Below are 12,618 nucleotides of genomic sequence, written 5' to 3'. Positions count from 1 at the left end.
CCTGTGCTTAAGCAAAATGAAGGAAAGTTGCTTTCTTTTGTTTTTCAAGGGAAGTTCTCTTTTTCATAGCTCCAAAATAGTATTTTTAATCACAGGGCGTGCATGTGTAAGATACTAGAATATGGTATTCCTTACAAAATGCTGATGACAAAGGGACACTTGCTTGATGGGAACTAGTTTGCACAATCTCAGTTAGGGAATCACTAATGAAATTTCTGTATGTGGGCACCCAATATTTTCAGTACTACAGATAGAAAGCAGCTAATTACTGATATACCATAAAGTCTAGTGTTACCAGTTTACTTGTAGCCATGTTTCCTAGCTGTTTATCATCCATCATGTAGCTCAAAGCTAAAAGAGAGGAAACAATTACAGCATTTCCACATAAATTTAAGGGGAGTTGCACTTAAAGAAACTACAGATTAACATTCTTTTAGCATGATTAAGTAATCAGGAACATCAGTCCGATAATGAGGGATTTTGTTAAGAAATTCAGATTGAAAGACATGGTAGTATAATTCCTTTTGCAGAAATCAAGATTTTCTTGTGGTGTTATGATTCTTCTTGTTAAACCCATACAGTAAGCAGCTTTAGTTTTCTTTATAGCATTATACTATTCTACAGGGTTCCATAAGATCTTATGGTACATCTGGTCAAACAATGCATCTGGCATGTTGCCAATCTTCCGCTTTTTCTGCTAAACACAGAAAATAGCTGTGTGGAGAACTGGAATTCATTGTACACTTCCTGTCAATTGCAATCCATTTTCAAGGTAATAATTATTACAAGCACTACGCATGTGGTGCATATTCAATTAGAGATAAGAAGGCAACTTATAAATGAAGGCAGCCTGTTTGTAACAGACCCAGTGGCTCCGTAGAGATGCACTGAGTTAGCAAGCCATGACAGTCCAGCTCAGGAATACAGGGTTTAGCCAGCTCACCAGTGCCTCGGGAGGGAAAACTGGAAGTTATAAGAGAAAGTGCAGGACAGGAATGAGGGGTTGCTTCTCTTCAGGGTACTTAGGCTAGAGCTGTAACGATAGCTAATATCTAGAGATGTGAGCTTTTGGACTTTTAGAAGGGTCTCAGACTGTGACTTCTGTTGTTTTCAGTATAAGCTAAGTGTCTCAAATTTAGCAGAAGTGTCTACCTCCAGTTTCAGGTATCTACTCTTAACAGCCATATGCTTAATGCAGCATAAGCCATTCTTCTTTTTTTAACTCTGTGCTTACAACATTTTTATGTCTGTATCATTTTATTCTCTCAGAAAAAAAAAAAAAAAGAAAAGGGGCATTGCTATGTCCTCCCTGATTGTTTTCAATAGCTCCAAAACTAAGGTTTTGCTACAGGCCTTGTCTCGAAAAAAAAAAATTGCATTAAAATATAAGAAAATAAAAGCAAGGTTTTTCCCTAATGTAACTAGTTTCCAGTGTTTACTTCAAGCAAAACTGGCTAAAACAAGGGCAAAACTATATTAATACTATTCCAGTACAAATAAATCTTCCCAAATGCTATTTTCTTATTCTTGTTATTGGAAGTAGCTGCTTCTTCAGATCTTTCTACTGACCACTGTAAATTGGTCACCTGCACTCCTTCCTGAGCAGTGCTGCCTGAACCCCAGTCTTTATCACTTTTGAGCCTGAACTTGCAGGTGCTCAAGGAGGAGATCAGGGGTTTTTTGTTCAGCTGCAGAAAGGGCACTATGAGACAGAAGGAGACAGTGCCCATCAAAACTAACTTGTATTCTCAGTCTCCACTTTAAATGGGAGAAAGTACTTAATGCATGCAACATGTTTAATGCTAACTAGGAATTTGGACTTTATTGGATCCTCCAATGACCTCTTGTATACTTTTTGAAGAGCGCCAGTCCTGAGTGCCATGTATTAGTTAAAAAGAAATTCTGATTTACTTTCAGAAAGAGTATTAGCCATCAAATATGTTATCTCATATCAGACAGCCAATGGTGGTACACACTTCAGAAGATAATGAAAAAAACATTGTAGTATGAAATTTTCCTGCAGGCACTATGATTGTTGTGTGATGGAAGAACAGATTCCTCCTGCACAGCACATATGCAAAGACTGATTAGAATCTGGTACTGGTGGTAATCTTGTTTGAAAGATAACTTTCTTTTCTCTCAGTCTTTCTCTCCGCCAATCACTTATGTAGAAACACCTGACCTCTTGCAGTGCCTTAAATGTAATTTTTTTCCTAAGCAGAGTTCCTGAACAAATCACAACAGCAGCTGCCAATTAGGCTGCTCATTTCAAAAGGATGAGAATTATGTTTTGTGGCGGTTGCTGCTTGCTAATTATCGAGGACATTTTGCTGCAAGTAAGGTTTTCCTCAGTCTAGAAATACTCTTGAAATTTTTAAGTCAAGAGACTGAATTGTAAGAGCCATTATACCTTAACATTTGTGTGGCCTTTTCTTCCTAGAAGTGTAAATTAATTATCTATAAACAATCCAATGTCTGATAACAGAAAATAGTAGGCATTAACCAGAGATAAATTAATATAGGCTATGTGTTTTAGAAATAAGCACAGCTCTAAGTGTTTGGTCTCTTAAACACTCATACAAATAGCGAGACAAAAGCCCCAGAGCACACATATGTCCCATATGACTGTGGAGGGTTTAAGAGAAGGGCACTAAAACCATTTAATTTTGTGCTGTTGCTCCCTCTGATTTTAAAGAGATGCTTCTCCCAGATACAATATGGGTGCTGGGTATCTGGAGTGGGAGCCCTTGCAAACAGCAAATTGACACATTTTTGTCATTAGTAGTACACAGCCATCTCTACTCAGTTGCTCCCTTTCTCTCACAGAAAGATAAAACCAGTAGCTGCAGTTCCTGGCATTTACTTTTAAACAACAAACTTGGGACAAATCATTCTGCTACTGGTGCAGAATTTGCAGTGCATTATTTATTTTCTTACGAAAAGATAGCTGACCAAAGAATCCTATAATATAATCATTGTATCATGTATCTAGAGAAAGGAGATTTGTTGTTTCAGTTCTGAGTGTGGATCTGCTTGTAACTTGTTTAAAAGATATTTAGGCCATTAGAAAAGCAGTAGAATGACCAGATCAGAGTGACTGTGCTTCATGTGGATATAGTGAGCCAAAATGTGACTTCAGCCAGCTCTTTGCCTTTAGTCCTACAATGATCTTTGTACTAAACATTGTCTGATGCTATTCAGGAACCACTCATTTGACTCACTGATTTTTTTCTTTTTTCCCCCTTTCAGTAGATTTGGACATCTCCATTGCCATACTTTTTAAGTTATACTCTCCTGTTCTGATTTGCTTCAGAAGTGAGTCTGTAATTATGGATGGAACAGCATAAAGTCTAAAGTCCATGTTGAGACTATTCAATGACATATCAGGGTCAAGAGAATATAATGATTTGATTTACAGTTTTTGAGGAATTAAATATGTGTTTCGTGACTGTTTTGTCATCCTGTTTCAACTAATATGATTAATTAACATTAAATTAATATGCTTATTAACAACCCTTTTACACCAAACAGTCTTTGGAATACTGCTCAATTTATGATCCAGCAATCAGCTGATTGATCCCTAGCCTACTTGCTTGTTGGAAAATGTATAGCTATATCATAAATGAGCTAAGCAAGTTTTGAAAACCTAATGTATTTTCAAGGAAATTCCAGGAGATACTAGCTGCTCCTCTGCAAAGTGATGACTTTTAATAATCAGAGATAATCATGTCTGCTTTGTAGTGTGGAGATTAAAATTTGAATCAATCAGCACTATGTCCATCAGTGAGCAAAGCCCAAAGACCGGTCTGAACTTTCAGTCCTTCAGTGTAAGTTAATTTGCTCAAGCAGTCCTAGTAAGACTACAAGCTTTGGTAAAGTTACTTAGAAATTATGCAGCCCTGAGTTCTAGTTTTACCTCTGCCCCATTCTCAAGCTTGTGTAAAACCTTGGAGGTGAAGGGCTGCTGAGATCTTAATGTGGCATCTTGTGCATACTGCACGTCCAGTGCAGCTCAGCAATCAGGCCAGAAACTTTTGTCTATAAGGCAGGTGTTCATAATGGGTTTGCTATCAGGATAAGCAAAAAATGGGAGTAACTGTTTAACTTGTAATGTGGTTAGAAAGGCTATTACACCTAATTTGAGAAAGCAATCTTCAGGAGCTTGTTAGACACAACTATTTCAGAGGTGACTATGCAAACAAAGGTTAGACGAGTAGAGTTAATAGAGACAGTCAGGGCAGTGTGTAATGTACCCCCTTGCTGGCTGGACATGCTTTCCTGTGATTTCTAGAGCCTTCCCTGGCTCTGCTCCCATAGGATATGCATTTCAGAATTCTCTTTCTAGAGTTTATAACTTGCTGGGACTGTATTTTGCCTGAAAGCAGAATTCTCCATACCCTTGTGCACTTATCCAAAGAGAGGTATTGCCCTGTTTCCTGGTCTCTTCACTGTGGCTGTTCCCTGGAGTTAAAGGAACGTAACCAGAAAATTATATAACTCATAAGTATGATGGATAACATTTATAGCCATTAGGGAAAGTGAGAAGCCTCTCTTAATACTCCACTAACTAGGAAACTGTGCTGGTCTTAGCTTGGCATTTGATTGAAACTGAGAGAGAGGCAGAGAGGAAAAAATAGTGAGAAATGTCTTCTCTTCCTGTAGAAAACACAATATTGTCTACGCATCCCTTTGTAGAGCTGATCGGTAGGGATTTATAATCTGCCTGCTTTCAACAAACCAGTGTTTTCTATTTATATAGCAACACCCTGCCCAGCCACTGATTTACTTGTAGCTGAGCAAATCAGCTCAACCCAGCTGTACATCTGAAGAACCTAATGTAACATCTGAACTATAATGTCCCAAGATTTCGAAGCAATTGTTGTTTGCCTGCAGCGTAACGTGAGGTTATACTAGCAGCTGTAAATAATCCAGCAGAAAGCTGCACCAAATCAAATAGCCTTCGATCAGGTCCCTAGCAGTTTCATCTTCTCCTTCACTAAAGATAGACTGGATAAATTAAACTTTAAGTGTATGAAACTCAAGAGCACTGTGTTTAACCTAACCTTGTTGCCAATGATGGCAGTGTCGATATTAATGTTAAAATCACTATGACCATAGGTCAATGATGATGAATTGAAAATACTGCCATAAAACATCATTCCTGTTAAAAACACACAGAGAGAATGTTTATAAACACTTAGTGAGACTTAGGATAATTAGATTGAATTAAAACTGTCTAAAGTCTGCATTTTCACTAAATCTTTGTTATCTTACATTTCTTATGACAGTGTTAAAATAATCCATTGTTTGTGACAGGATTTGTGTTACTTTATACTTTCAGATTCTGTAAGTTTCAGATACTTGAAATCTAATTTTTCTCTTTCATGGACTGTTAAACAGTGATTGACTGGATAATAAAGGGTACATGGGGACTAATAATTACATGGCATCTTTTAACAGGCATTCTTAATAGAAGTTCTTAAATTCTCGTTTAAGAACTGTAGGTACGTTTTCATTATATATCAATACCTAAAAAAATCATACCAGTCTTTTTTTTCTTATCTATGTTTTAGAGCAAATGATGAGGTATTATGAGAAATACAGAACTCAACATCATGGCCAGAAATACCACCTCTGTCTTTGTGTACTGAATGTTACCATCAAGATACGAAATTTTAACAGCCAGTAAAAACTGTAAAGAAAATTATGCAAAGCAGTAGAGAAAAAGCATTTGTTTAAAAACACCTAACACGATTTCACAATCTGATTTACAGCTTTAAATCTAATTTCCATGTTCTTTGTTAGCTTTAGCTTTAGCCTTAACTCGCTGTTTTGTCAGTGTGCTTTACAGTTCACCAGTCCTTATTGAAAGATCTGTCATATTGTAACAAAAGAGAGAGACTGCTTTGGAATATTTCTGTAAATGAACTGAAAAGCCCTTGATTTTGTCCAGTAATGAGTAATAAAAATGAGTTAGATTGAAAGCGAAGCTGTCTGTCTGAGCAACAACATCAATTTAAAATGCACCGAAGTCATATATGATTATGAAAATGCCAAGTGTGTGGCTTAGTAAATTTGCTTGAAGAGAATTCTTGGGGGGGACAGAAAGAGAGAGGCAGTGCAGGTCTCACTGAAACAGCTGCATATGAAAGGGTAATCTTTGGATTAGAAAATAAATTAGAAGAATTCAAAGGAATTTAACAATATTTTTTGAACAATAGCGTAAGGGAGGATGAGGATTAAGAGCTTATGGGGGAAGAGAAAAACAGAATAGAAGAGGTACATAAAACTCATAGCTCCACAGAGAAACACATAATCCCTTTTCTTTGTGTTCAAGGGTAGATTCAGTTTATTTTCACAATTTTGTTTTGCACTGTTGAATGGGAAGGAAGAAAAGAGTAACAAACCCAGGATGCATTTAAACAAAATGTTAATTTTGTAGTTGAAAAGGTTAATATGTAATTAAAAATACCATGGCCTTTATTTTTCTTTCTCTTTCTGAGTCTATGTATCACTAAATCATGTAGATGAATCCCTGAAAAAGCCTTGTATTCAAATTGTAAGTTAGGTGCAAGGGCAGTAATGGCGTATGCAACTCAGTATTTCTGCAAAATGGAAACAATTCTATAGTAGATACAAATGTTATTCCCTTATGATATAGTTATCAGAGAGGGGTTCTCTCTGCTAGAATGCTTTTCGAAAGCATCAGCCTCTACTGGTATGAAGAAATGCAATTGAGAAGTTATCCTATTCAGTAGCTAACATTCGAGTCTGGAACTACTGACCAGAAACTTTTTTGTGATTTAAAATATGAGAGAGTCTGGCAGTTGAACTGATACTGTGGCCAGTATTTTTTCTATCAAATTGGATTTTTGATTAAATTGAGATGTGCAAGAAGCAATGAAATTTTCTCCATAAAATTTCCAATTCTTAAAACAGAGATATTGCTGAAAAAGGTACCAGATTGCATCATGAAAAATATAGTCTCGGACCGTATGTTTCCATTTTGTTCTAGGAGATAGTTTTTCTACAACCTGGGCTTCTTGGTTCATATGAGTCAACATTAAAAGGGAAGAAAACTGCGTTTAAGTGACTTCTCACAGTACAGTGGTGAGGTAGTCTAAAATTACTCCTTGTGCTGAAAAATATTTGAACATTGCAATGCCATATATCTAGTACTGAGAACAGCTCTAAGTTTTAGAAAATAATTAAAACTGTACTAGTCACCTGTTCAAACAAAAAAACAGGTGACCAAGTTTCTCTTGTCTCTAAACTCCAAATAACGCAATGGAAAAAAATAACTATCTTTCTAATCATGTCAGATTTTTAATAAGGCAGAGATTAAACAATGTCATTGCTCAAATCTCTGGGCCAGACTGCAGTTTATACAGTCCCTTTGCAAAAATCCACATGGATCCATTCTCAGACCACTTCTCTCTTATTTACTGAAGCTCCTTCATTGCCTTAACTTTGTAGCACTTTTGTATGGAAGCTAGCGTAAATTGCTATCTCCTTACCCTTCATCTCCTTGACTGACATTTTAGGTCTCTTTGGAAGAACAGATTCTTATATTTTTTGCTCATCCAGAAAATTGTTACTGTTTTCCTGACATCTCCAGCATATATTAATGATATATTAATGAAATCCCATCCAGCTATAATATAATATATTAATGAAATCCCATCCAGCTATATTCCAGTACTTCTGTCTATTCCTTACACCAGTTGAAGACACAAAGTCAGTTATTTCCAAGCCCTACCTGTTTAGTTCTCATTTTGGAATCTGATGACAGATTGTTGTAGGTATAATGGGCCTGTGTGACTCCACAGAAAAGGACTGCAACAATACCTGAAATTCAAAGGAAAACCAGAGTTAGCTGCTACTATTTTCTTACTTGGGTTTGTCAAAGGGCTGCATAAAAAAAGCTAATTAGACTGTTAACAGCATTTCATAATATATAAGTACTTTTAGATATGTTTTATAAGAGCATCTTTCCAACAAACTAGAATTTTTTTTCTTTGCTAAAAATCATCAAGGTCTTGAATCTCCTACCTGGTCCATCATGCATTCATAGCATTTCCATTGTTCTGTATTTGGCCCAAAATTGTAGAAAATTTATTTGAATTAATACATGGTAACATCTGACCATAATCTGACTGACAGTTAGGCAAGGCTAACATAATTGTAATATGAAGGACTTCGGACTATTTTGGCAGAGACTGAACAGGAAAGGAAAAAATATTTTTATTACATTTAAATGGTTTAAGAGCACTTGGTGCTGAACACTGCAGTAGAGGAAAGTCATTTTAGTCTATTCCCGATTGTTAGCCTTATCATAAGCACTGTGTAACAATGTACAAGATAGACAACAACACACTGAATAAAAGTGATGCTCTGGCAGGTGCAAGCTGCATTGTCCAGGTCAATGGCTGAAGCTATGTGGCAGTAGTTATACTTCCCAGCTTGTGGAAGGTCTTGAGGAGAAGCAGGTTTGTCAGGAATAATAATCATAAATTTGTATTATATTGGTATTTCTAATTTTTGAATACTTTCTCCCTGGCCCTCGTTCTATCTCACTAGAATCATTGGGTAATGTCACTGTAGCGCACTATTATAATTAAAGTAGCTGATAAGACTATAAGTGCAATTTCCTGTCAGTTCTGGATATGGATAAGGCAGAAGGAACCCACAAAGGGAGAAAATGGAAAACCAAAAGTAAGTGTCCACCAGTAACCATATGTAAATGCCCACGGAGGGAGAAAGCTCTGAGCTTTTCTTAAATTTGGGGCATGTCTACCTAGGTAATTAATTACACAACAGCTCAAGGCTCATTCATGTCTGTTCCGATCATCATTCCCCTGAAAGCCTCCACACACACTTCCTGAAGCATCGGGAGCATGAAAGTTCTGCTACATTTCCAGATGCACATCACGTGAGCATCAACTGGTTTTGCACAAAGCAGCATGGTCACCGCATGCCTGTGATCTCCAGGGTTCACATACAGGCAGTTTTACACCACCCACTCTGCAGTGCTTTAGTTCTTGTGTCTCTCAGCCCTTCTACTCACTGTCTCCCGTCGAAGAGCTACAACAGGCCCTAATTAGCATTTTAGTTCTGCTTCCTCATGGGCTGTTCTGCAAATTGTTAAGTAATTTTTAGCTCATAGGCTGCTCACATATACTGAAATAATAGTGATGAATCCAAGGAAACACACTGAGGGAACAAAGCAAGCAAAAAGATACCTGTCCAGGTTTAGGCAATATCCGTCCTTGCAATGTGACTGTGCAGCAGCTTCCTAGGCATTTAGTGGGTTAAACTAGCATGAATTGAAACATATAAATCTGTTCTACTGGAAGCAAAGAGCATGAAGTAGAATTGTGAAAATAATCCCAGTCTGTGCCTTCACTCCTGGATATGAAACTGGATAAGGCTTCCTCTATCTTCTCCAGGATGGTGACTCCTGAATTTATAAAGGCCAGCAAGAAGAGGTTCAGTAAGGGGGCAGAATCCACAGTGCTGCAGGCTTTAGCATAGCAAACCCAATATAAAACAATCTGGTACTTTAAAAGAATTAATAGAAGCAGGCCAGGCTTCACACAGTCTCAGGAAAAAATGAATGGTAATGTACTGAATGAGTGTCAGGTGGAAGTGCTGGTGCCTTGATAGGTTCTTTAACAGGCATATCCAAACCTCTAAATGTTTGAATCTTAGCAGCAAGAGGGTCCTGGAGGTAGGTAAAATATCCTCTTCCCCTAAAGCACAGTGCAGATAAGGAAACATGGCAAAATAAAAATTTAGACAATGCTGAAATTGTTTAATTTAGAAGAGTGTGTATGGGAGCAGCACATTGCCACATACTGGTTAAAGTAATTATTACCATGTCTTTCTCAAGTTTCTGACTCTCTTTGCATTGCTAACTGTGAAAATATTGTCCAGCAAAATTAAACTTTCTTTACTTGCAAGGCCCTCTTTGTTTCTCGGAAGAACCGAGGCCTGGCATTAATATGCATTTGATGGAAGAAAAAATTATGGACTAAAAAATTCTGAGATGAATTTTGCACAAGGGATAACTGCCATCAGAAAGAAAATGAGAAAGCAATTTTTTTTTTTTTTTTCACACAAATCACTGTGGATGTTTTCTTTGTTTCCGGGTTCTCTTTATATTGTATATTTACCTGTACTTGTTCTATAGAACACAATAGCCAACAGAAATTCTACTGAGATTTAACTGCTGTATCTTTGTTTTTTAATATTTATTTTAGTTTTTGTTTTGATATTTATTTTTTTCTAAATATGCTAAGACTTTTATTCACAATGTGGGGAGTAGTGAGATTGTTGTCACTGCCTAAATATGTTCCAGAAAGTTAATGTTTCCATGAGATCAAATTGTTCTCTTACATGTATCCAAATCTTTTTTCTCAGTAACTGTATTTGATTGTGAAGAGCTGATCTGGGGAGTTTAAAAATTCTCAAGGCATTAATAATATGCAATGGGATGCTCAAACAATGAAATTTCAGCTTACAAATATAGCCAATCAGTAATATTGCTAAGTATCATTAGCTCAGGATCTGTAACAAAATGGAGATAAGAGTTCCTGATTCACTTTTTTCTACATGAATCATCATCATGCTAAGTCTTGCATTTTTAAAATTGACAATTAAATGCCACTATGATTACAAAAAGTTTTTTGACTGCTAAGGAACTGTTAATTATGGGTAGTGAGAGAACTGAGAGAGTGACATGAGGAACAAAATGGTCTAAACTTGATTTTACAATAGGAATAAATGATCTGAACTATGCAATTATGAAAGTGTAGAAACCAGATATCCTGTTTCCAGGGAAGACAGGGGGAATGCAGTGGAATATTTCAATTGCTACAACTGAAGGCTTAATATGTAACAGCCATGCCTCTTGCTATGAATGGTTCATTAAAAGGCTTGGAGAAAATTGTTTGTAATGCATTTCCATAAAAATGATTACTTAAGAGTAATGACCAATTACATATTAGTGCAACTACAAAGGAAAGAGAATTAACAAAAGTGGGAAACGTAGAACTTTTTAGTTAGAAGGAAGAAGCAATCTGGATTTCTTTGTAAGACTATTGAAGCTAGATTTTGAAGTTAGCTGGGCAGCAAAATACTGTATGAACTGTGTATGGCACAAAAATTAGGTTGATAAATTTTTGCAGGCTTTCTTTCACAGAGAAACAGATTAGACCAAATATGATAATACTGGAGCTATAATAGAAAGTATTTATTAGATGCAGAGAGGCAGATGAAGTGAGATGGTCCTTTTACCAGTCCTTAGTGTTCAGTGCTCTAATTTTGGGGTGTTAAAGATTCAGCACACTTTTTCAGTGCCATTATATTGTTTCATTTTAAAGTGGCAAGTTTAGCAATTACTGACATACTTAGTACCACAATTGCTGAACAAAATACTAACCTAAAGTAAACAAGGAACTTTAGAGTTGAACTGGGTGATGAGTTAAGTACAGTACAGCTGCTTGTGCTTATTAAGAAAGTTATTGAAATTTTTCACTTAATATAAAAATGAGTAACCTCACAGTAAAATGTTTATAGTCGCTAGCAAACTTTCAGCTGTAGCTCAACCCTATTGTAGAGGTTTTACTAGATATAAAATCCTACCATTTTGATTTTTTTTTCCTCATTATATAACACAGAAATAGTGATAGCTTGTTAGCTGTTAATACAATTGGAATACTTATTCTTACATTAGTTTTGTCAAATACTCATAGCTGAAATTGTTGTTAGGACAATATCTAGTCATATCAAAAGATAATGCAGGATAAAGGAGTAACTTATCTTTAGAAATATTTTTGTGATAGTGTGAACACTAATATCATACTGTGAGCAGTAATTTATAAGTGTTAATATAAAAAAAATCCTATATTGTTACTGAAAGACAAAAGTTTTTTTGGATCACTTCACAAATAGGCAAAAGGAAAAAGACCCTTGCTTTTCAATACCTGGTGCTAAGGGAAAAACTGGAAAAAAATGTGTCTTGTCAGAGAAGGGTAGCACGTGTACTGTGCTTTTAATGCAAACCTGGCAGTGACTGGCCACAATTTAAATTTTAGGATTTGCTAATCTGAGAGAATAAAACTGACATTATATCTCCAGCTCTCAGGTCTTTTAGTGGTAAAAAAAGGAATTTAGAAAAAATACCCCAAACCTCTGCCTTCTGAGGAAACAAGGTATAACTTCATTTGAAAAGTTCTATAGGTAAACTGAGCAGTTTTCATCCCAGCTTTGAAGCATGCCAGGGAAGACTCAGGGATGCCTTTCTAATGATGTACAACATGCTGCAAATCCCACAGTAAAACAAGCAACAGGAAATGCTCTTTTTTCAAAGGGGGTGAAATGTGTGGAAAAGAGAATGAGGACTGGGTAATAGAGAAATTATTTATATCAGATAACATTTACTTTGGAATCATATTTATGTTAGAATATCTCCACAGCAGCCAGTGGGCACATCCCAGTGCAGACGGTATGTATGAGTGACAGGAAATGAGACTGTCTTCTGCATCGAATTGTTTCAGGAACAGGGCTATATACCCAGTAGCAACGATATCCCTATTCAGCCTGTCTTCACTGAGG

General features: G+C 36.4%; 1 protein-coding gene across 3 annotated transcripts in view; it reads right to left on the bottom strand.

Annotated features, from left to right (window-relative positions):
• SLC9A9 (solute carrier family 9 member A9) overlaps positions 1-12,618 on the bottom strand; it is a 208,675-nt gene that overhangs the window by 108,723 nt on the left and 87,334 nt on the right. For all 3 annotated transcript variants that reach the window (XM_033005451.2, XM_033005452.2, XM_033005454.2), the window contains exon 9: positions 7,760-7,848. In XM_033005451.2, coding sequence (XP_032861342.1) covers positions 7,760-7,848 — 89 coding nt within the window. The remainder of the gene's footprint in view (positions 1-7,759; positions 7,849-12,618) is intronic.

The sequence above is a fragment of the Tyto alba genome, unplaced genomic scaffold (assembly GCF_018691265.1).
Source record: "Tyto alba isolate M040663 unplaced genomic scaffold, T.alba_DEE_v4.0 Super-Scaffold_10, whole genome shotgun sequence".
Taxonomy (NCBI): Eukaryota; Metazoa; Chordata; class Aves; order Strigiformes; family Tytonidae; genus Tyto; species Tyto alba.
Note: the sequence above shows the minus strand (reverse complement) of the source record. Positions and strands in the feature narration are given on the sequence as shown.